At 38.1% G+C, this 26,389-nt stretch overlaps 1 protein-coding gene across 4 annotated transcripts in view; it reads left to right on the top strand.

The window, feature by feature from the left end:
* Positions 1–26,389, top strand: part of LOC120422180 (A disintegrin and metalloproteinase with thrombospondin motifs 16) — a 283,608-nt gene that overhangs the window by 80,701 nt on the left and 176,518 nt on the right. For all 4 annotated transcript variants that reach the window (XM_039585556.2, XM_052708748.1, XM_039585557.2 and 1 more), the window contains exon 4: positions 24,321–24,422. In XM_039585556.2, coding sequence (XP_039441490.1) covers positions 24,321–24,422 — 102 coding nt within the window. The remainder of the gene's footprint in view (positions 1–24,320; positions 24,423–26,389) is intronic.

Raw genomic sequence — 26,389 nt, 5'->3', positions numbered from 1 at the left:
TTCTTCCGGAATTTCGAAAATGGAATTTGTTTTTTTTTATTTGGATTTTTTATGGCTCATTTTCGATGAAATTTTGTGTCATTGTTTCATCCAAAACAAAAACACAACTTTTAAGCTATAAAAAAATAACGGCTAAAGTGTTGCATAGATGTTTTAGAAAATCACGGCCTATAATGTTGGCCGCTTACAAGTTTGATTTTAGTGACTATTTTTGAAAACGGTTATTTCGAAAGTTTCGAACTTTCTTTAATTTTGTCTAAGAAACAGTGAAAATTTGACCTCTGGTTGCTGAAATATAGCAACTCAAAGAAAAAGAAACTAGAGATTGAAATTGTTTAAGTCTAATCCAAACATTCTCACATTTTCTAATGCCAATCTAATCCAAACATTCTCACATTTTCTAATGCCAAATGCGTAGAGACATAGTCTGAGACTCTACATAAATTACTGCATACTTCTTTTTACTAATAATATAGAAAATGTTACTAAAAAACACAGCCAAAGTTGACCCCTAAAAATGTCATTTTTAAAAATATTGTCAAAGTCACATAAAACAAGTTAAACTACCAACCCTGATTTTTTCTAAAATTTTAAGAGTTTTTCTTTCCAATGCTTTTTAAAGATCAAAAATCCTTTGGAAAATTGATTTTTGGCGATTTTTTAGATCGAAGCCCGTCTAAAGGCGGGGTTAGGTTGTAGAGGGTTAATGTGTTCTAACATTGACCATTTTGGTGAGATCGATCTGATGTATACATACAGCCAGAGTTATGCCACTGTCTCATTGTAGACGCACTTGGCAGGAACAATGAGACAGCTGGGTTACAATGAGACACTCTACAAAAATCAATACTTTTCAAGTGTAACATCTTGTTTTTATATTTTTCCATTGCAGGTGACTTGCTTTGAACATTTACAAGCAATTATGTCAACATGAAACTTCAATTAACAAAAATATACAAAATCCATATATTTTACGAAATAACATTATATTTTTGGTGAATGAATGAAGTTCAAACTCAATAAACATGCCAAAAATCACTTCCAATTCATGTTTTGAAAGATTTTCATGGATTTTGAAAGTTTAATGAAGAAAAATGTCTCATTGTTACCCATGGGAAACCCAATTTGGAGAAACATTGGTTTTTGTGTTAATGGCAGCCAATGAGCAAAAATGTAATTTTTAGTCATAATTTACTTTTACACCCCAGAATCAAACATGTATGAATAACTTTGCAAGGAGCTTCCATAACTAAAGCCACTAATATGGCAGACGTGTATCTAGTAGACACATCTGTGTGTGTGTGTGTGTGCGACCAACCAAACGGGACCACGCGGTCGCTTCTTACAAATTGAGTTGTTTCCATGTATTTTTAGATCTACATTCTATACATGCAAATAACTCGCATAGGCATTTGGTAGGTGTTAGCTCTGCCGAGCTTCGGTGACCCATTTCTACGCAGGCTAGCCGTGCGCGAGGTACTTCAGCGTGAATCGACAAGCCCCGCCCTAAAGAACGTTTGTATCAATCGGATTCAAACGTTATTTAGCACTTCCGAGTCCTTGTCAAATGGACAAAGACCCAGCACGTATATAGTTTGTAGTAGTAGTATTCTTAATTCTACCAATCCAAAGGACGGGGGACTTTGATGTTTTGTTAATGTTTAGAGTTTCAAAAATTCATCGTTCCTGATCTTTCTCGTTTGGAGCAGATGGGAATCGAACCCAGGATCATTCGCTTACAAAGCGAACACCGTAACCAGTCAGTCACGGCTGCTCCATATTTCCAATTGGAAGTTTCTCACCCGAAAAGCAGCATCATCCGTCAAACCGGCAGCGATTACATTCACTATTTCGTCACGAATCCGGCGACTTCTCGAGCCGCCTGCATTTTGAGCCGCTCAGAAATCGAGCCGCCAATCTCAGCAAACGTTGCCTACTCCCGCCCCCTTCACTCACTGCTCAACTCCTTCAACATTTTCCTCAGCAATTTTCACAACTTTACAACAATAAAAACTTGGAAAATCCACCCATTTTCTCTTGAAGGCCACCTCCTGTATCGGCAGAAATTTCTGACCAAAATGGTACAAATGGCTCCAAAAAACTCCGTTCGGTGACCGAGATTTCTCCTCAAAGTGTCACTTCTTCACAACACCCAAATCACATGAAAACCTGCAAAAATATGTCTGAATTCTTGTACCACTCAAAACACTACACTACCGAAAGAACTTCTCACGGAACTGTCCCGCCGGAAAGTCTAAAAATCGCGAACCGTAAAACGTCACGATGAAAAATTCGAAACGGGGAGAAACCAAAAAAACGCGGAGCGCAAATTCTTGTCAACCAACCGCGACCAAGGATTGCTGCGATCTCGTGTATCTAGTAGACACATCTTTCCCCCAAATTTGAGCCTGATTGGTTGAAACTACGACTTGTGAGAGCCATTTTATCATTGTTCCCCATGTCTCAAATTCAGCTGCCGAATTTTGTTTTGAAAATCAAGCTTTTCTGCCGAAAAAAAAAATGTATGGAGACAGGAATGGGCGAACCAATGACACAAAATGGCTCATTTGCTCATAGGAAAAGGTCCCACTAGAGGGTGACGAGCGGGAATTCCCGGGAAAAAATTTCCGGGAAATCGGCAATTTTTTGACCTCTCGATTCCCGGGAAAGGAGAATGGGCAAATTTGTATGGGAGCTGGTCCAAGGATGTACACGAACGGGACCAACTTTTTTCGAAAGATCTCGCCGAGAAATGAAAAAAAGTCTTCTGGACCAACTCTCTAAACCCCGGGGTTCAAAAGTTACAAGTTGTTGAAGTTTGAGCATTTTGGGTAAAAATGTACAAAAAATCGTATTTTTGCTATTTCTAAAATCATTCATAAAATCTCTGTTTCATTATGGATTTCGATTTTCTTGACTTCATTCGACGCGTATCAGCAAAAACTATGAATTCTGATATGTCTTAGCAACTTATTGGGATGGTCTGAGTCATCCGAGAACTCCTTGTAGTTAAGACCGGTGAGTCTACCGCCCTAACAAGAAAGATGTCGGCGGTTTTTGACCACTGATCATACCCGCATGGCTTCAGTGAGTATGGTAGACTACTATGCTGATGTGTTGGAGTGTCCTGGGTCTCCTAGGACTCTCTAGAGTTAAGATCTGTGGGTCTACTACCGTAACAAGCAAAATGTTGTCCGGTTTTGACAACGGAACATACCCGCATAGCTTCAGTGAGTGTGGTAGACTACTTTGCTAATGAGTTAGGATGTCCTGGGTCATCCAAGGACTCCCTGGAGTTATGATCTGTAGAGCTACAGCCGTAACAAGCAAGAGGTCGACGGTTTTTGACCCCGGAACATACCCGCATAGCTTCAGTCAGTATGGTAGACTGCTTTGTTAATGTGTTGGGATGTCTTTGGTCATCCTAGGACTCCCTGAAGTTAAGATATTTGGGTCACTGTAACAAGAAAAAGGTCGACGATTTTTAACCTCGCATGATAACCGCAAAGATTCAGTGAGTATGGCAGACTGTATTGCTGTTATGTTGGTATGTTCTTGACCATTCCAGGGAGTCCGTAGACCTACAGATCATAACTCCAGGGAGTCCTAGGATGACCAAAGACATCCCAACACATTAACAAAGCAGTCTACCATACTGACTGAAGCTATGCGGGTATGTTCCGGGGTCAAAAACCGTTGACCTCTTGCTTGTTACGGCACAACTCCAGGGAGTCCTTGGATGACTCAGGACATCCTAACACATTAGCAAAGAAGTCTACCACACTCACTGAAGCTATGCGGGCATGTTCCGTTGTCAAAACCGGTCGACATTTTCCTTGTTACGGTAGTAGACCCACAGATCTTAACTCCAGAGAGTCCTAGGGGAACCCAGGACACTCCAACACATCCGCATAGTAGTCTACCATACTCACTGAAGCCATGCGGGTATGATCAGTGGTCAAAAACCGCCGACATCTTGCTTGTTACGGCGGTAGACTCACCGGTCTTAACTCCAAGGAGTTCTCGGATAACTCAGACCATCCCAATAAGTTGTTACAACATTGCACTGAAGCCTTCCATACTCACTGAAGCAGTCTGGGTCGGATCGGATGGGTCGGATATGGGATGCCTCTTGCACAAACGGTTCAAACGGATAAAAACAAGAGAAATCATGTTTCAATCATGCTAAGACATATCAGAATTCATAGTTTTTGCTGATACGCGTCGAATGAAGTCAAGAAAATCGAAATCCATAATGAAACAGAGATTTTATGAATAATTTTAGAAATAGCACAAATACGATGTTTTGTACATTTTTACCCAAAATGCTCAAACTTCAACAACTTGTAACTTTTGAACCCCGGGGTTTAGAGAGTTGGTCCAGAAGACTTTTTTTCATGTCTCGGCGAGATCTTTCGAAAAAAGTTGGTCCCATTCGTGTACATCCTTGGACCAAATTCGCCCATTCTCCTTTGGTCGAGACTCCCGGGAAATTTTATACTTATAAATATCGAACCAAAATTAATAAACTAATCAGAAAAACATTTGAAAAAATCGAAATTATTTAGAACATTGGATGTTCAATGCTCGAATTCCAAGATTGAATTGATCAATGCTTCTCTAATCTTCTTATTCTAAAAGTGTGAGTTTTAACTTTTCAAAAATTCCAATAACTTTAATTGAGTGTAACCAAAAAATGTAGAACCCAAAATTAACATTGAAGCATAATTAGCAGTTACACACCATAAATGAAATATTTTTTATTTCTAAGAGGGAAAAGCCTTTTCAAGATAAGTTTGATTTCCATATTTTTTTTGTTCTCGAGCATAGCATAACTCATAGTCTATTTTTTTTTAATTCTAAGTAAGTCAATTTCGCTTTATCGAGTCATTTTGTGTTTTGCATATTAAATTATATTTAAAGAATAAAAATCAGACATTGTTTGTAAGCGGACACTAAGTCCGCGAATTGTGAACATTTACAGTTACTTTAAGAAGGAAAAAATCAACTTAAAGTTTTTATTTTGAGTCGTTATTTATCATATTGCAGAATGCCATGTTGCATAAATGGATAATTATATATTTTTTTTTACTTTCAAAAAATCTAATAACAAGTTCAACAAAAATTTTATGCAACTTTGGAAAAATCAATCAATGAAGATTCGCAAACATTTTAAACTGCAATTCGAGTCCCAAAAAGGCTCAAGAAACGATTTTGTATTTGTAGATTGAGGGAACACTATTGGCTAGTTAAAAAAAATCCCGGGTCCCGGGAATTCCCGGGAAATGGCAAAACTCAACTCTCGATTCCCGGGAAATTGAAAATCTCGAGAATCGTCACCTTCTAGGTCCCACTATGTTTGAGCCAAAAACAAAATGCTGAACATAAAAATGGTAAACAAATTTTTTTTCAACCCTAACATTTGATATGGTCAAAAATAAGTGTTTTTGGGCCTATTGCAGTTGGAAATCTTTGTTGAATGTCGAAATTAACACTAAAATGTTCTGTCAGGTACGCCTAACGGTATTAAAAGTTCGTCAGCTGTGTGCTATCTTGTGACAACGACCATTTAGTACTATTCGAGAAAATCGATTTTTAAAGTTTGATGATAAATATTTTCAAAACTATGAATGGTAGAGCCAAACTTTTTGAAGCAATCGGTTTGTATACTATCGCTTAACAAACGCTCCAAGTTTCAACTAATTTGGTTACACCAGTTAAAAGATACAGTAAACGTGTCACAAGTGTGCACAGAATTCCCAAAAAAAAATGTGTATCAACATAAATTTGTGAAAAACAAGAAAAAATTTCCTTATTTTCCAACACCATGTATGACGTGTCACAAGTGTGCACGATCATTTTGATGATAAATTGGTCTATGTCACAAGTGTGTATTGCGATATCCGGGAAACGGAAGCGAGTTTCCAAAATCGGGTTAAAGCATCTTGTAGTGTTTGTTAAGTATAGCAAAACGTCATCATTAACTCATTTTCGACTAAAATGGTCTATGTCACTAGATAGCACACAGCTGACGAGTTACAAAAACCCCGTCTATGTATGAGCAACATTTATGCTGGCCAAAAAGTTGTTTGTTTATTTTCTTTACATTATTCAAACATATTTTAACAGTCAGCTAGATTATACTAACGTTTTGATGTCTTTCTTTTTCTTTATAGGTTTGTACCAATCACTTGACTCGAACTACAGGGCTAACATTTGAAGGTCTGCCAACTTTCTTTACACTCCTTCATTTTCCCGAAAGTCCCACCGGATTTCCTGGTTCGATTCCACAACCAAGATAAACCCTTTATTGCACAATCCACAACAACAACAACAACAACGCCAGAGATCAATCCAAAAGGTAATTGTACCGACCTGCCTCCTCCAGGTCGGCATGGTACAGAGTGCAATCAAGTGCACAAATTCCATCGCAACTTACAAGTGGGTATATCTTAAGAGTGTCCACCTACTCAAACCTCTCTTGCGCGCCAAGATTGCGCGGTGTACTTACTACAAGTGTTGCTCTCTTGTTAATGTCTGCACAAACTTGTCTGATCCAATAACCAGTGCCAGTGATCTACTCTCGATTTCCATACCGTCGTCAGCTAGCTCTCACATAACAAGGAAGCAACCTCAATGTACGACGGTGGAGTTGCCCGCTCCATCCGTCCGTTTCGTCTTCCGTTTGGAACGGGCAGGCAGGTCGGGCGGTTCGCTGGTAACTCGATCGCCGCTTTTTCCCAGGTGGTCGTTAAGATAAAACTAGTTATTGCGACTACGGCGATGATCATTGAAAGTAAAAACATGGCTCATGCTCATGTTACAGTGGTTGAGCAGGTGCTCGAGGATAATCCGATTAGTGTAGGGTGTACTTAGACTTTTGCAGAAGAATTTTTGTAGTGGTTACAAATTGCTCTTGATTTCAACAATCTGAGTTTCATGTATAGTTAGTATTACAATCATCAGAACTTTCTACTTTATTAGAACTTTCACCAGCTAATGATATTCAGCAATGCACTTTTTCATTGTCTTCATGACAAACAAAGTTTGCACAGATTTTCCCTCACCGTCAGAACTCCAATACACGTGCCATAAAAGGGCCTTTTCAGGCAGTAATTGCTCGATTGCGTGCGAACAAACATGCATTCCAACATGAAATTAACTAGCCTCGACCAGTAGATAAGACTCCACGCGGGGAGGGGAGGCAGTTCGATCTAATTTCGTATTCAGCACCATTTTGCTCGAGGGCGTACCAAGTACCAGGCTAGTAACACCTTCAAGTTCTAATCTACCCCTCATCGGGCATGTGGTTGAAGACCACAAGACCAAAATGTGTGTGCGGTTGCAAAGTGTACCAACGGTTTTGTTTTGATTGTTGCACTTGTGTTCAACACATTTTTATGGTTATGACCACCGTCCAAGAGCTAGGTCAATGCAGTACAATTTGTGCAGGTACAAGCACTCAGCACAAACTTGCATAATTCTAACGAGGTCGAACGATTGGCGTTCGTCGACTACTTTGTAGAATTAGTCCACTACTAAATGGCTTTTGATGTGGTCATAAATCACCTTCTAATTTAATTTCCCAGCAAACAACTATGGAGAGTTGTGCGCGGTTATTTGCGTTGATGCGGTTTCGCCGCAAATTATGGCAAAACCTTCACGGTCACGTGACCACACCGTCGAGGCTGAATTCAGTCAGGACTTCTGCGGTCTCTGTTCGAAGAAATTGTCTAACGAACCGTGTGATAGGCGACCAAATTGAAATTTCCAAGGTGTTTGGCCGGAGACTTCAATGCCACCGCCAACGGCGGCGAAAGTGTGTCATTGACTAAATGTTTATATTGAGAGAAAAAAAATGGCGTCAAACAACCATACAAAGCATAATTCGATTTGTCACAGCTGTGATGAAGTCACGGAGTGATGACATTCGCCGAAAAAAACAAAACCGGTTGAAAGTAACGGCCTGGGGCCTCATTGTTTGCGGTGAAACAGAAAGAGAGGGGTTAAGGTTCAATGTCAGGTCAGACCCGGGACAGACCTCTTTTTCAACGTATAAGGAGTGACACAAAGTTGGATTGTTGAATTGAAGCTAAGTGGTGTGTCTTCCATAACTTTGCTTGAATAATGGTTGTTTTGTTGCATCGTGGATGGTTACAGCTTTTAGGGCAAACAATGTGGAAATGGTCGAATTATCGGGGACCATTAATTTTACGGTTCGGTAGGTTGAGTTTAGACTAAGATTTTGGGCAAATTTGCGCGCAGAATGATGTGGGTTATTGTTTTAGCTGCGTGTTGGCGTTGACAGTAATGGTTATTGTTAGTTTAGGTAACGAAAGCTCAACTTTTTTTTAAATAAAGAGGATCGACCACCCGCATAACTGAGCAAAAAATTTAAATTCTCATTTAGGACTATTTTAAAGTTTTCGGTGGATATAAAAAATGAAAACTCCACAATTGTTTTATTTTTGAAATGAAACATATGTTTAATAGTAATTCAGTTATCATCATTTGAATACTATGGTAATATTCAGATTATCTGATTTTATTTGTCTCACTATGTGTTTTAAAGAACAAACGTAAGGTGTAACAATCGGTTAGTCTGATACTTGACACCGTGAAATACATTCTCTTTCCCGTCATTTTTAGGGTGAATCGAATATTTTTAGAACAGTTTCTTCCTGGTTCCCGGTGGCATGAACTCTGTTCAGGCGCAAACTCATTTTTTTGAGTGAGGAAATTTATTAAATCGTGTACGTATTCGTAAAATATCTCATCAATTTGCCTTGAAATATTCCAAATAAACCCATTTCGCCAATTTTTAAACACCATTGACAGTTTCCTTACCCATATTTCCGTACTTGCTTATATTTTTTGTTAATTAATCCAAAAACCAAGCAAATACTAATTTGATCACCCATGAAATATACATTTTTTCAAACTTTCTTGTTTAAAAACTCTGGCATTTTTAAGGCAATATCGATGCAATCAGATTGTAGAAAACTGTTTGATAAAAATCTGAATTAAACAAAAAAAAATCCATAAATCTGAAAATGATGTTCGAAAAAAAAGTTTAATTTTTTATTTTAATTCGAATTTTAAGAACAAATGCTAGGGAAAAAAACAATTTTTAAGTTCTAAGAACATTCATGTATATTTTGGATAGTTTTTTTTAAATTTTTTTCCCATTTAAAAACATATTTTTTCGCAGAGATCAGAAAATTTCAGCACTTTTGCTTCAAAGCCATTAATGATTGATTCATGAATGAAAAACAAATAGGAAAATATGGGTTTCGGAGTGTAACATTTGTGAACATTTCCAATCTTTCAGTTACATTTTTATTTTGATTTTCAATTGCAGCTTTACTTTTGAATAGGTCAACATCATGTGTTTTAGGGTCTTTTAAAAAGTGAGGTTAAAGGAAGCTGTCAAAAGTTTCAAGAAATTCCAAACTAAAACAGCAAAAAAGTTTTGTCTGGTACCTATTACTTGGTAGAAATAATTAGACCCGTATTTTGGATGACCTACGCCGTGTTAGGGTGGGCCAAAAATGGTAATTTTCGTCGATTTTTCCATCTCATTTGTCAAAAAATCATTATTCCGTACCATTTCAACCGATTTTAGCTGTCTTGGACGCCAACGAAAGGGTCTTAGCTAGGCTTTTCAGGAAAAATAGTTAAAAGTTTCAAATAACTAGCCTAACATGTCAAATAACTAGCCAAAGATGTCTAAAAATATTTTTATCGGATTCTTCGGAAAATTTTACATAACAAATTATAAAGTGAAGCTGGTTCTGAGATACGATTTTTGGAAAATTAAACCTGGGGTTTTCGACAAGCCGCGCGCAAGAACGGAAAAATGACGACAAAGGGGAAAATTCCGACTTTTTTTTTCACAAAAACTGCGTTTACATTAAAATTTAAGCGATTCATAATTGAGTACCAACTTTTTTGTATTTGAAAGACGCAACCAAGTAACCTCCAGAAGATTTTAAGCCCGATTGAGAACTTTTTTTCCGAATCATTTTTGGAGGTTCCCTGGCCGAAACAATTAGATCCGTATTTTTTTTGTTTGGCCATTAGGGTGACCTACGCCATGTTAGGGTGGTCTGAAAAATGGCCGTTAAATGTATGTAAACTATGTCCGGATCCACCATCCAACCCATCGTTGGATAGGTTATCAAAAGACCTTTCCAACGAGTCCAAAACATTGAAGATCTGGCAACCCTGTCTCAAGATATGGTCACTTAAGTGATATATATGTACTTTTTTGTAGCCGGATCTCACTTAAGAGCGAGTTTTTCACCAATGTGTAACAGGTCGTATCGAGGTGCTCCGATTTGGATGAAACTTTCAGCGTTTGTTTGTTTATACATGAGATGAACTCATGCCAAATATGAGCCCTCTACGACAAAGGGAAGTGGGGTAAAACGGGCATTGAAGTTTGAGGTCCAAAAAACCTAAAAAATCTTAAAATTGCTCGCATTTCCGTAAAACTTCATCAATTCCAATTCTCTTTGATGCATTCGAAAGATCTTTTGAAGCACTTCAAAATGTGCCATAGACATCCAGGATTGGTACGACTATTTCTCTTAGCTTTTGCAAATTACTGTCAAAAATGGATTTTTTTAAAACCTTAATATCTTTTTGCAACAGCCTCCAACACCCATACTCCCATAGGTCAAAAGATAGGTAATAACATGGACTATAAGCCTACGGTGTTAACTTTTTGGCCAATCGCAGTTTTTCTCATAGTTTTTCGATTTTTCTAGAACAAACATTTTACAACGTTAGTTTTTGCCCTGTAGGCCGCCATAGCGGCACTTTTTGGTCTCAATTTTGTCATATTCGGAATCCTCGGACAATTTCACGTAAATTAGAAGTATTGGAGTTGTAAATTTGATTGGAAAAATTGCCATTTAGAATGAATTAAAATATTTTTTAACAATTTGTTGGATTAGGGGTAAAACAGGTTTTCGCCTACTTGATACAGCATTTGACGTATTGATCATAGGGTAAATAAGATCTATTTCTTTTTTCAAAAATGTTTTATTTAATTATTTTTTAAATCAAATTTACAACTCCAATACTACTAACTTACGTGAAATTGTCCGAGGATTCCGAATATGACAAAATTGAGACCAAAAAGTGCCGCTATGGCGGCCTACAGGGCAAAAACTAACGTTGTAAAATGTTTGTTCCAGAAAAATCGAAAAACTATGAGAAAAACTGCGATTGGCCAAAAAGTTAACACCGTAGGCTTATAGTCCATGTTATTACCTATCTTTTGACCTATGGGAGTATGGGTGTTGGAGGCTGTTGCAAAAAGATATTAAGGTTTTAAAAAAATCCATTTTTGACAGTAATTTGCAAAAGCTAAGAGAAAAAGTCGAACCAATCCTGGATGTCTATGGCACATTTTGAAGTGCTTCAAAAGACCTTTCGAATGCATCAAAGAGAGTTGGAATTGATGAAGTTTTACGGAAATGCGAGCAATTTTAAGATTTTTAGGTTTTTTTTTACCTCAAACTTCAAAGCCCGTTTTACCCCACTTCCCTTTGTCGTAGAGGGCTCATATTTGGCATGAGTTCATCTCATGTATAGACAAACAAACGCGGAAAGTTTCATCCAAATCGGAGCACCTCGATACGACCTCTAGAACAAACCGAGCAATATTTACAAATACTGCCTCTTAAATGTATGTAAACTATGTCCGGATCCACCATCCGACCCATCGTTGGATAGGTTATCAAAAGACCTTTCCAACGAGTCCAATACATTGAAGATCTGGCAACATTTTCTCGAGATATGGTCACTTAAGTGATATTTATGTACATTTTTATTCCGGATCTAAAAAGTAGATGAAATTTGTGTACAACCCCATCAAATCAGCCATTGTTGGGAATAAGTGAGGAAGGCTCCAACCACATAGGTGGATTAAGTTAGTTTTTCGGGAGGAATTGCTTTATTATCTGTAATTCCCCACAAAAACAGCATGAAAAAAAACAAAAGTACTCGGATCGGGCTCAAATTTGTTTTGGAGGTTCCCTGGCCGAAACAATTAGATCCGTATTTTTTTGTTTGGCCATTAGGGTGACCTACGCTATGTTAGGGTGGTCTGAAAAATGGTCGTTTTCGTCGATTTTCGCAAAAACCACTTTATTCGAAAAATCATAACTCTTCGTCACTTTAACCGATTTCAATTGTCTTATACGCAAATGAAAGGTAATAAGTTGGCCTTTCAAAAAAAATAATAATAAGAAGTTTCAAAAATCTAGCCTAACATATGAAAAGGGCGTATGAAACTTTAAAATGCCGTTTTGCCGCTGTCTGGACCAAAGAGCCTTTGTCTGGAAACATTTTTATCGGATTTCCCGGACATTTTCACGTAACATACTTAAAAATTAAGTGGCAGTGCGTGGCCGAATGGTTACGCTGTCCGCTTTGTAAGCGGATGATTCTGGGTTCGATTCCCATCTGCTCCAACCTTCCATCGGATGAGGAAGTAAAATGTCAGTCCCGGCCTTGGTTGTTAGGCCGTTAAGTCATTCCAGGTGTAGGAGTCGTCTCCATGCCATAAGTACAAACAACACACCAAACCAAGCCTACTCCGGTGGAATCGCTGGCGGTGGTTGGACTCGCAATCCGAAGGTCGTCAGTTCAAACACTGGGGTGGAAGGTTCCTTGGAGTAGAAAGAGGTTTGGGTGCTCTCCCCATTCAAGCCTTCGGACTCCTAGGTTCGAGCAGAAACTTGCAATAAAGACCGCAAAAGACCCGGGGGTCGTTAATGTGGATGGTTTGATTTTGATTTGACTTTAAAATGAGAGGAGTTCATTAACAGGATTCCGAGATATGATTTTTTGAAAATAAAATCCGTGTTTTTCGCAAAAACCGAAAAATGACGAAATCGGCAAAAAATCAACTTTTTCACCAAAACTGCGATAACTTTAAAATTTTAGCGATGACCTATACATGTCTGGGTACCAAAAGTTGTGTCTTTTCATTACGAAAATTTTGGTACTCAATCATCTATAAGTCATCGCTGAAATTTTAAGGTTATAGCAGTTTTAGTGAAAAAAATGATTTTTTGCCGATTTCGTCATTCTCCGGTATTTGCACGCGGCGCGTCGAAAAACATGGATTTTGTTTTCAAAAAATCATATCTCGGAATCCTATTAATGAACTCCTCCTATTTTTTGTATTTTATGTAAAAATGTCCGGGAATCCGATAAACATATTTTCAGACATAGGTTCTTTGGTCCAGACACCGTCAAAACGGCATTTTAAAGTTTTATTCGCCCTTTTCATATATTAGGCAAGATTTTTGAAAACTTCTGATAAGGCCAACTTATCACCTTTCATTTGCGTACAAGACAATTGAAATCGGTTAAAGTGGCGAGGAGTTATAATTTTTCGAAAAAAATGGTTTTTACGAAAATCGATGAAAACGGCTATTATTCAGACCACCCTAAAACAGTGAAGGTTACCCTAGTGGCCAAATAAAAAAAAATACGAGTCTGATTATTTCAGCCAGGGAACCCCCAGAAAAATTTTGAGCCCGATCCGAGCACTTTTGTTTTTTTCTATGCTGTTTTCGTGGGGAATTGCTGTATAACAACATTTTTAATTCTATCTTTCAAAGTTTGAGTTTCTTTTGGCGCTAGCTCGAAATAAATTCGAAAGAGAACATGTTTATAAAAAAAACATCAAAAATCATTCCTCGTGGGTTCAGCGAAATGAATTTTCTACAAATTTGCAAAATCGGTAGCAGAAAAAAGTAGTCTGCGCACGAGACGCGACTCAAATCCATTATCTCGCATAATGCCAAGGATGATTAGAGCGAGAAAATGTTTCGCAATATTTGGACCATGACACAGAAAACGCGTCCGAAGATCTTCATCTGGCTGACACTGATACCGAACGTCTCACCTTCTCCGGTGGACTCTCTCACCAACGAGATATCTTTATAGACAGTGATAAATCAAGTGATCCTCTGCAGCCTGTCTGCCTAGCGTTGACCATGGAGGCTGAGTCAGATGAGTGAGTCAGTGCGTGATGAGTTGCGGGATCTTCTCCGGTGACCACCTTGTAGATTCGGCGGGCGATAAAGCGATCAAATTATCAGCGGCGGGTGACATTTATGGTGAAGTTGACAATACGCTGCTGAAGAAATGGCGAGTTAGAAACTCTGTTTGGTGATTAGATGAGACTATCGCCCACGTCGTCGGGAAAGTGAAGAAACTTTCGCTGCGGTGACTTCATGGAATAAAAGTGAAATTTCTCTTGAAATTTGTTTGTTGTAGAAGTTTCTTTTGGTCTACAAAGTTGTACTGATTTTAGCCATTTGAGACACGCAGAACACCTGGTAACGAGATGCTGTAAAATTTTACAACCATCAATCACAGTGCGTACCTGTTTGCATAAGTAACGCCCACCAAGCATCAGCAAAGCCGATAGAGGCTACTAATTAAAACCTTACCAGCTTCGCACCTCATTAGTAAATCACACTATCAGCGCGCTCAAAGTTTAAAAAGTCGTGTGGTTTGAATACCTAATAAATTTACAGCAGGGCGGTTGATTAATAGTTTCAACATTGCTCTTATCACCCAACTGACAGCAGCGCGGCCCGTTAGGGTGATAGGAAATGCTGTTTCCACCGGCACTCTTAGTGGGTGTTGGAAAGATGTTAATAACTTACTACAAAGCTGCATTACAAACTCGTGCCGACGATCATGCTTGAATGAATAATTCAGAAACGACCCTGCGAATCGACGGCGATCGGATATTCTAATGAGACGCCCGAGGGGGCATTGTTGAGCAGCTCAATCTCCCACCTGAACTAGAGTTCACAGATATCGCGGTATCGGGATCAAGTCGCGAGTTTGATTGTTTCAGCCGGCGTTAGGGTGGTTCATCTCAACTGGTTATAGCTTTCTTACGAGCTTAGACGTTCGAAGGCTCGTTGTACCACCCTAACCTAGCAGTTACTCTTGTATGCAAAACGGCTCTAAACTGACTCTCTATAGATTTCCGATTAGAAAGGGCACGCTGGTAGTAAATATGAACAGATTTATGGTGCCATTAAAGCCCTCACGGTCACGCCCAAGTCCAAGGTCGATTCCTTGGTGATCCTTACGTAACCCCTGTGCCTGTCACGATATCCAGTTCGTTCTGGATCGTAACGATTCCCAACGGTCGTTCTCCATATCTCAGAACTTCTAAGTGGTCGAAGAAGGTATTTGCGCCGTTCAAGGTCACCACGCTCTGGTCGTGGCGGACCAATTCTACCCCGGCGACCATACGAGAACACCAACCGAATTATCGCCGCTCGTTAATCATTTATGTAAATCCAGCCGGGCAGCCACCAGAGAGCAGCCATCGATTATGGGTGTTTTTCTGGGAAAACATTGGTTCTCGCCCTGGCCATGGTCGAGGCTTTGCGTTTGTAGAACAAAATGCTTCTACAACACCTGCCCTCGCCCACGGGTATTTTTGTCCGGCCGTCGTCATCGCATATTTTTATCAGGCTTAGTGTACAGAAATAAATCGTTGGATCAAAGGGGGTCGTCCAGATGATCTAGATTACGATAAAGGATTCGTGACTTGAAAGCCTTACTTTGTACGACATGCTGATCCTCAGTAAGAACCTACAAAAAAACAAATCAAAATCATACCTCATTTCGCAGCTTATGAACGACCCCTCTGGAGAACCTCCCAACTACAAAATGTCCACCCTGTCCCCGACAAACTAAACGAATCTGAATGGAATACTAAAAAATGCGATCTGTTACAAGTTCACGACTTCTGAATCTCCTGACCGCCGCACCAACCGTATCAGCCTACCTGGAGGACCAGTTTCTCCGGTATACGGAGAGGTTGAGTTATTGCAGCTTTGACAAGGGGACAACAGCAGTCCTCAACGACCTTCGCGACCTCAACAACTCGCGGTTCTCGGGGTCCCCTGAGATTATAGAGTGATTGAGAAGTGGACACACACGCGATAGTTTAGAATCGACCGTGTCTGTGTGCAATCATGCGAAGGTCGTATTCACTGGAAGAACGGAACTAGTTGGATGTTAGGGTGAGATATGTCAAGCGGATTAGGCGTGTGTGGCTGGGAGCTGTGTTTGCAAATGTTAACCTGGCAATTTATAACTGGATTGTGGTCAATTGGTTGTAAATCAACGCGGGAAGTGTTGCCAGATGCTGTTGACCAATATATCCAATGTATAATCAAACATTTTTCAGGAATTAATAAAATTCATTCCTGAAATATTTCAGCTAAAACTTGTTTTCTTTTTCCACCACTGGATCTTAGCAATTCGTTGGTATTGTGCTATCTTGTTGCACGTGCATTTTTGCCAAATTGAGTAAAAAAGCCATTTTGTGCAGCTTACAACGTCTCACCTTTGGCCTTCACAGATCCCCAAATTTCGATTTTCAATAAAAACCGCAAAAAACTTCTTGCATTGTTGTAACTCTCCATATGAAAAAAGTTTCAATCTTGTCGTGCTATCTTGACACACCCTAAAAATTTCTGTAAGTGCGACAACTGACTAAAGGGATGTCAAGTCAGAACGCGTTTGACCCACGTACATGTCCGAGTACCGTAAACATTTGTAATTCTAACTCGGGACTCTGGCAACCAAATTCAACCAAACTTCGGGACAGTGCACAGAATGGTCAACCAAACAAAACGTGTTTGTTATTGTTTACATTGAGAGATCTTTTTCGGAACATCAAAAAGCGACGTCCAACAAGATAGCACGACAACGTCGAAATATCATTTTTTCGGGTTTAGTTAGAAAAGACACAAAACAATTAAATTATAACATCGATTTTCAAATCTGACGTGTTTTAAGAAATGATTTCCCTATACAGCGATCCCACGTCAAACAGGAAGTCCCCAAATCAAAACTGCTCCGATTTGGCTCAAATTTGGCATGCGATTCCGATTTGGCCCAAATAATAAGTCCGTATTTCTTTTTATGTTTGGCGATTAGGGTGGTCAAAAAAAAATTTCAATTTTCGTCAATTTTCGCAAAAAGCATATTTTTCAGAAAATCATACCTCCAAAATGGCTGGACCAATTTTGGAGCGCCACGTTTCACAAGAAAGGTTATTAGTTGGGCTTTTAAGGAAAAATAGGTCCAATAAAACCAGCTGAATATTTAAATAGGTCCTATGAATATTTAATTTGCTGATTTGAAGGTCTAGGGACCAAAGAGTTCTTATCTGGACGTAATTTTCCCTGATTCTTTGTAATATTTGACATAACATATCCAAAGAATGCGAATATCCATTAACAGGATTCGGAGATATGCCTTTTTGAACACTTTTCAATAATATGGTTCAGCCGTTCCGCAGATATGATTTTTTGAAAAATATGCTTTTTGGGAAAATTGATGAAAAATTCCATTTTTTTTACCACCCTATTTCAATTTGGAGTACCCTAATCGCAAAACAAAAAAAATATGAGTAATATTATTTGGGCAGGATGGAGTTAAACAAACCGGTAAAAAGTCCCATTTGCTGGGCACCCTACTGTATATACTATGTATAATATTATAATATTGTATATACTTAATATTAAACTAACTTTAACACCAAAAATAACTCACCATTGCCCCACTCTACTCTAGTAAACAAAACTTCTTTGTACCATGTCTTCTATAAATACTAACAAGTGAATCCCAGCAGAAATACAGTCTATATACTATAAGATTATATTTCTGATGGGATTCACTTGTTAGTATTTACAGGAAACATGGTACAAAGAAGTTTTGTTTAGTAGAGTAGAGTGGGGCAAAGGTGAGTTATTTTAGGTGTTAAAGTCAGTTTATTATTAAGTTTTCAATTGGGGGTTGTTATTTACCCAAGACCTGAAGATTTTTTTTGATAAATTGACTTATTTGAACTAAATAGTACTTATTTAGCTTAAGTTTCATGTTTAGGGTTAAAATTCTTATGATTTTCGCATAAGTCGATTTTGGCAGAAATACTACTTTTCAGTGATTTTAAATCAATATTATCAGAAATAAAAATTATCCCATGTGTTTTGATTTTTTTATACAAAAATGTATACACATTTTAGTACGCACTTTTATTAAAAATGTTGGTGAAAAATAAGAAGAAGACGAATTTCAAAAATTATTTAAGATCCCCGATCCCCAAAATTCGATTTTCAATAAAAACCGAAAAAAACTTCTTGCATTGTTGTAACTCTCCATATGAAAGAAGCGTAAGCAAGGTAATTGGCAAGGCTAAATACTAGTTTAAAGGTTGCAAACATTTCGTGAAGCTGAAGTTTTGTAAATCTTATTTTTTAAACCTCAAATATAAGATCGAAACGGCGCAAAAGTGACTTTTCCCAGTAACTTTCAAAAACTTATTTTTTTCATTTATTTTTTTTATAAAATTGACGCTAAAACAAGTCGAAAAAAATAAGCATACAAAATGCTGGTGCGCACCTTTGCCCGTGCGCACTTTTGCCCCGCACTACTCTTATTTTGTACAATTTGAAGTGTAAAGCAGTTCCTCACGTTAAATCTGTCCACACTGGCTTCATCTATGTCCACACCGGAAAGAAATGACGCTAAACAAACATGCATATCGCAGATCAAGCGTAACAAAACTGCCCCGCGCCAATGACGTTTTCTTGCTGAGATTTATTAGCACTTCCAGCTCCGTACACTATCACCCGGGGGGCTACTGCCTCTGCCACCGCGTACTAGTAGAGCAACCGCGAATAGAATTCGAATTTTCAATCAGCAAACCTGTTCCGACTCTTATTGAACCATTTTTATAAGCCAACAGTGTTTACGGATTCAGATGTTAAGGTCAATCTGCGTTGATTTGTGTGGTTAGAGTCCGTGTTACGAAATTCGCTCGACTTTGACCATTGTTCTGGTGGCTTTAACTCAGGGCAGCACGACCAAACAGGTGTCCACGGCTGGTGGAATTTTTGAAGGAATCTCGATATTGGAGATATGCGTGGTGATTAAGTTGTGACTGATATTATTTATTGGTCGCGGTGGATTGGGGCGTTGATAAATGGCAGGTTAATTGAACCTTTAAGAAGTCAGCGTTGGCTGCCGTGGTATTCTGGCTCGATTGGTGCCGAAAGGTAGCGGTCAAATGCGGTGATCAGTATGATTAAGGAGACACGCTTTTGTGGGATAGGGGTCACTGTATAGTTCGACATTGCAGCCAAGGATTTCTACTTGGAAGCGGTTTGTGGGAGTAAATCTGTTCGACTCAAGTGTGTGTCGTTCTTGAGAATTGAACTCATGTGGTAACAATTATCGAATTGTAGAATCATCACAACTTGAGATCATTCGTGTTGCCTCCAACACCAGTCTGAGACGCCTCTCTGACGTCCATGTATCATTTTCGGGGTTCCCCTTCTCCGGTCTCACCCAACCATCAAAATCACGTGCCCTGCTGTCAAGTCATCTAATGAAGATTGACGCGAACACGAACCTGGGGAAGATTAATCGAGCGCCAAAGTCTTACACCAGAAAAAGAAACAAAATTCAAGATTAAAGACAACCAGCTGATTGGAAGTGATCTTTGAGACTTGGTGGGCATCAAGTCACGAACCCCTCCAAACGAAAGTGAATCTGCTGCCAGGGCGTGACTGACCGCGGTCAACCGGTCCATTGACCGATGCGCCGCGAGCAGGCCCCCTGAAGCACAGGTTGAACAGGTTTCGGGGGACCTGTCTTGATCGGAGATCATCTCCGCGTTTTGTTACGTCGATGAGAACATTTTTGAAGAGGAATTAAAATTGATTCATGTTACGTGGGCTTAACGGTACCCTTTGGGAGGTTAGATTATGTAATAATTGTAAGAGTCCAATGGTTCAGCAATCGAAGATGCGTTCGTTATCTTGGTTGATCAAACTGTTTGAAGTATTTCGTAACGTTTCCACCTCTTGAAACTTGTTTTTTCTGCGATTTTCCTCAGAGTCGATCGCAAAATAAAGTTGAATCGATCCAGATCGGAAAGCAGTTACCAATCTACCCAACGGTGTTTCACGTTATTGTTCACAACCTGTGCAACATGTCAAAGCGCCATCGTGAGCCATAAATTGTAGCAGCAAGCTTTCCCACCCTCCCTCAGCTCCACTTCTTCAAAACGAAAGTAAAAGTCTATCGCGTAATAGGCTTTCAATTATCATCGAGGTCTGAAACCACCCACCGTTTTTAAAACCGTCTCTCGATCGGCACCTGTTTCTTCAACATGGGAAGTTAGCTCTAGTTTGGCGGTTAAAAGGTTTCAATTTCCACCCCCGCTTCTGTTGGTGGTGCCTCCCAAGATGGGATCCAATGGAGGCTAGGTACAGCTATTTCCTGCTTTGATCTGCTCTAGTTGTGGTCTTGTTGGCAACTTAGCGAGCTTGTTTTCCATGCTGGTTATGCTGGCGGAAATGCTTTTAGGACGTTTTGGACTAGCCATTTTTGTCACATTTCACTTTGGAGAATTTTAAATTAGTTTGGGAACGGAATATAGAAAAAATCTTTAAGTATTTTCAACCATTCCAAAAAATACAAATTTGAAAATCTCGAAAAAAATGGCAAAGCCTATACTTTGGTGTTGGTATAGTTCCAACAAACGTTACACATAATGTAAATGACTAGCAACATTTGACCTTTCATCAAGACCCATTTAAGATAGCTATTGAAGCTGAACTAACGACCCTATAAGACAATTGGGCATTCAATAAGTTATGCTTCCTACTCTGTTGATTCCGGATTCCATTTGCTCCACCAAATAGGTTCATTAATTTTCCTCCAATTTTGTGTTACTTCATCGTTCCTTGCAATTTGCAAATCATGTCCCTTTTCATAACCAACCGGTAGTAGTTCCGTCGTGTCCCTTTTGTAACATGTCCCTCAAGGTACCTCCCTCTTGCACAAGACACCCATTTCACTTTCAACCCCTCCCTTCTAGTCCAACTGCCGCTGTTCAAACAAACAAAATGACACTGTCACTCGAGTGTCCACCCCCTAACATAACGGAGTGACACTTCACATGACAGCTGCACGTGCAAATCCGCAAAGACGCCCTGCCCTCGGCCCCCTCAACAATCTTTTAATAAACACATCCGCCTACGATTCGTTTCATGGCGGTGGCCATGACATGACATGAGCCGGCTGTCACCGCCGTCGTGGCCACGGTGGTCAGTACGACGGGTCGTCGGTAGTTATGTTCAATGTCCAGCCGGAACGAATTGCTTTTTTTTGTTTGTAGAAATGTCATGTTGAACGAGGAAACGCAATCGGCGCAATAGGTGGGAAAATTTATAATGCTGCTATTCAGTGAGTTTTCCGCCGCCGCGCGGAATATGTGTCACGTCATGTAACCGGCAAATCCGGTGGTAAATTGACCGAACCGTTTGGGGATCTTGGGCGTTATGAAACAATTTAAGACAATTTAATTTAATTGGAAAAGAGAATAGTTGCGTAAAAAAAAAGCAAACAATATTTTGAATAAATCGTGTATTGTAAGCAAATTTAATACTTCGGTATTTTTTTAATGAATAAGTTTTTTGGAATTTTCAAAGATATCAATTTTTTTCGATGATCCAAAAACATATAACAGGAGAAGTTTGGTGTTTCGTGAAACAAAAGGAGCTGAAAATTACCTCCAAATCATTAAAACATCAAAAACAATATTTGATTTTGCTATGAAGCGCGGGTTCGATTCCCGCCTTATCCTCTTGGATCTTTTCGTTCAATGTTTGTCCCGTTTAATATTAGTATTCAGTCTGCAAAAACGGTGTAATTGTCTTTTATGAGATTCTGCGTCGCCATCTATGATAAATTGAGTTATGTGTTACTAAAGCTCCACGGCGAAGAAACGTGACATCAATCTCATGCCATTTGAGATTATCGGAAATTGCAAATCATCTACCAAAATGGTTTAACTTTTAACACCATTTCAAATATTTTTATAGTTTTTTTCGCCCTTGAAATCTGAACGCTCGAAAAATCAGGGGGCAAAAAACTGTTTTCTAAAAACCTTCTAAAAATGGAAATAGCAATACGTCAGTTGTGTGCTATCTTGTGACAACGACCATTTAGTACTTTTCGAGAAAATCGATTTTTAAAGTTTGTTGGTAAATAATTTCAAAACTATGAATGGTACACCCAAAGTTAAAGAACGAGGGGATAGTCCTCACGAAAAGAAACGCGAGGAAAGTGCTATATTGCGAGAGTATAGTCCTCTCGCGTGTTCATTCGTTCATTGGAACAGTTCATCCTACGAGTGGCTTGTATGGACAAACGACCGCCACTTATTCACCGAACCTTGATGGCCCATACGGCAAAGGCACGGTTCAATATGCCGAAGGTCTTGGGTTCGAGTCTCGGTACCGGTACTTTTTTTTTTGATAGATGAACTTTTTTGGAAAATGAACCATGAATAAAGTACTCTCGGTAATTTCGGGATTTATCCTCTCCGTCCGCACACAGTACCATTTTACTACCGAATCGCGCTCTTTATCCTCTCGTATGCCGATGCCCAGTTCTGGGTGTAGAGCCAAACTTTTTGAAGCAATCGGTTCGTATACTACAGTAAATAATGTAAACAAAAATCTGAAAAGCACGTGTCACAAGTGTGTTTCGGAAATAAAATTGTACTACGTGTCACAAGTGTGCACAGAATTTCCATACAAACTAAAATAAGCTCAAATCAATGGTTTTATCGACTTAATCAGTATATTTTTATAAACAAAAGGTTGCATTGCCTTTAGAAAGTATGTGTGTACATAAATTTGTGAAAAACAAAAAAAAATCCACATTTCCCAAGTGTGCACAATCCTTTTGATGATAAATTGGTCTATGTCACAAGTGTGTATTGCGATATCCGGGAAACGGAAGCGAGTTTCCAAAATCGGGTTTAAGCATCTTGTAGAGTTTGTTAAGTATAGCAAAACGTCATCATTAACTCGTTTTCGACTAAAATGTGTGGGACAAACTTGCCTTGCGTTTTTCTCAGTTTGCTTTTTATTGCATATGGGATATTTATGCGAACATGGGGAGTATACTTTCATGAAATATTTTTGAATTGAAAAAGGGATTTTCACCATTTAATTTTTATAATTTTCTTTTTTTTTATTTTTAGAGTCATTTTCGAATGAAAATTTCGTATTACATCTAAACTAAATCTATGTTTTGCAAGACCATATTTTTTTTTTTACGCAAATATCATGACCTAGATCATGACTTTGAAAAATATTATTTGGTTCCAGATTTTAAATCATCCTAAACTCTGACGCAAACAATGCTTATTTTAGGCCCCTAGACTTATTAAAACTCGATATTTAAAAACACCAAATTTCACGGAACGTTAAAAATAATAAAATAACCATGAAAATGTTATGTTTAACTTACAAAAACTACCTATTAATTTTTATTTTATATTATTTTTCAAAAAACTAATCTATCTAAACTTGATTTGAACTTGACACAAAAAAATAACTAATTTAAAAAAAATCACTTGAATTCTGGATGGTTTCTACGTATATGTTGAAACCAAAATGTAGGGCATGCGTATTGGCATTTATTGAACTGCTTTTTTTATGTTCGACTAACATAGCTGAACAGTTTGAGCTGATTTGGTGCTATTTTATCCATCAAAGCCAAATTTAACAAAACAATGTAAGAATTAAAAAAACTTTTTTGCGACAGTAAATTATTTCAAAGTGTTCATCTAACTTTTCAGAAACTGAATTAAAAATTATTGGGCAAAAATCGCTTAATCTGTAATTTTATTCAAAATCAGAACAGAAAACAAATAAAGAATTTCAACTTCCGTGGAAACAACCCTCCCAAATAATCAAATATCGTGATAGTAAAACAGAACTCAGAAAAAATCAGAAATGGTCTCAAAAGGTTTAAAATCACCTTTTGAGACCATTTCTGATTTTTTCTGAGATAAAAAAATTAGTCTTGAATAAACCAAGCTGGAATCGTAAATTTTCTTATAAAATAAGATCTTAGAATTTTCAAATCAAATAATAGTAAAGTTTTTATTATGGCGAACGAAAATAATCCAGTAAATGTATGTTGAAAAATGAAAGGAGTCGTACCACCCCCATCACGAGATATCATAAAACGGATTTGGATCAGGGACAAAAGTTACCTCTAAGGACAAAGTTTCACGCAAATCGAAGAGAGATCGGGGTAACTTTTCCCGATTTTGTGTGAGTTGGTAGATAATTACCCATATATTTCCACTGCTATCATCTTAAATAAAATAAATTGAAAAAAAAAATAAGAAAATAACAATTCTCTTTTCTGTTTGTTTCCAGAATCCACCAGCAGAAGACTCTTTTGGTAATATTTACCAAGATCAGAAAAATATGGCAGCTGTTCTGATGCGGAAGCATCTGGAAAGTGGCGATCTTATGATGGTAAGTTGATTTGCGTTGAAATTGGTTTTATTTAAGGGCTACACGTCAAAATATTTGTGTGCGAACGACACTCCAAAGTCGGCTATGGCAGACTTAAATTATAATGATCACAGCATAATAAATCAACACTATTTAAGATTGAATCAATTAACTCGCTCAAATTATACCTCTTACGCCGCTCACACAGCTGTGAAAACCCAACCCCAAAGTGAGTCACACCGCGCGGCCAAACAGAGGAAGTCATCTAATCAGCCACCTTAAATTAAACCAAATCCACCCCATTTTCTCATATTCAATCTTCTGCTGTCACGCCCCTCGCCGTCGCCGTGCACAAAAACAGCTGACGGTTTGCTTCGCAGCGCTCCGATTTTATGTTGTTTTCCGGCCAATTTAAGACACCCCTGACGCAATTCCACCCACCGAAAAACCACAACTTCCTACCGCGCTTTATTAAAAATAAAGACTTTTCAGACTGGAAGACGCCTTTGGCGAGCAAGTTTGAACAATGAATTTTGGGTCGGCTGCCTGGCAGGTGGTGAGGAAGGTCATCAGATGGAAAATAATAAGCAAAACATGCCTGGCTACAAATTGCCAAATCATTGAGCTTGGTGAAGAACCCAGTCATGTCTTTTTGGGGCTTTTGTTGAAACATGAGGGGCAAGGTCGTTGGCTCAGGAGGGCGCTCGTTTTTGGCCATGTAAGATTATGGTTCCACACCGGAACGGTCTTGAAGAGATTTGTAGGTGTTTGACCTGTGGTTCTTTTCGGTCGCAGTTGGTTTTGGTTATTTTTGCTTAATCTACGATGGTTTGTTAGGTCAATCGAGATCATCTGAATGTTAATTTTAATCCTCATTACAATTTCAACGGGTCGTATTAAGTGATGAATGATGGAAACATGTTGTTAGTTTCAGCAACCATAATGCATAAATATTTGCTTCAGTGAGGTACCAAGTTATTGGCTGAATTTATTATTTTACGCTGCAGTTGTTATAGAAATGAACTAACACATTTTTTGTCGTTTTAAAGGAAAATTGTGATAAAAAGTGTTTCTTTTATAATTATAATCTATAATTTATAATCTATCCAGGGGTGCCAATTTTTTTGGCCCTGCGCCAGATCTAATTTTACTAAAGCAGTGTCTGGTCAGAAATAATGATTGGTAAAAAACAAATCTAGAGTTTTTTCTTCATTCGGTCTTATAAGATACGAAATATACTTTGTTGATAGGACCATTTAAAAGAAAATCTAGAAATAATACCCATTTAAAAAAAATAAAAGAAAATCCAGAAATACTACCTACTTATGTATAGAGAAGTGTTGTAAATATGGTTCATATAATTTAATTTAAAAAAATGAAAAAAAAACTTATTAAAACTTTGTTTTTGTGTTGTTTTTGACGATAGCAATTCAAAATCCTGTTATCATTTACTTAAAAACATTAAAACTTATTGGTCAATTGCAAATATTTCTGCTCCCTGATTTTGAAAAAACATCTTTCAGTATTTGAAAAATATTTGCAACGCTTTTAACTTTTATAATGAAGAATTTGCTTATATTTTTGAAACATTTTCTCTGCTAAACTTTATCATGAAAAGTTATTCTGAAAATAAATCATTGCATTTATTTATGGTAACCTTGTTTACTCATCCCTTAAAAATACAATTTGATTCATTTTCCTATAAGAATATAAACTTCAATTTGTAGTAAACTCAGTAAAAATTCTTGGAAATTTTAATTTCGTTTTCTTCTGCTCATTTGTAGCTAACTTTTTCACATTATTACGAATTGAAAATTTTGTTTTCTGATGTCATGTCCTCAATCCAAAAATTGTTTTTGAATAATTTAAATTTACAATAGAAAATAACCAAATTCGAGCAATTTGTTTGTGATATTTATATTAAAATTTGACAAAAGCAGAGTCCAAAGTTGAAGTTGAATATTCAGCATTGATTGCTTAACCGTAAT

This window comes from Culex pipiens, chromosome 2 (genome assembly GCF_016801865.2).
Source record: "Culex pipiens pallens isolate TS chromosome 2, TS_CPP_V2, whole genome shotgun sequence".
Taxonomy (NCBI): domain Eukaryota; kingdom Metazoa; phylum Arthropoda; class Insecta; order Diptera; family Culicidae; genus Culex; species Culex pipiens.
This window is presented reverse-complemented; position numbering and strand designations above follow the sequence as displayed.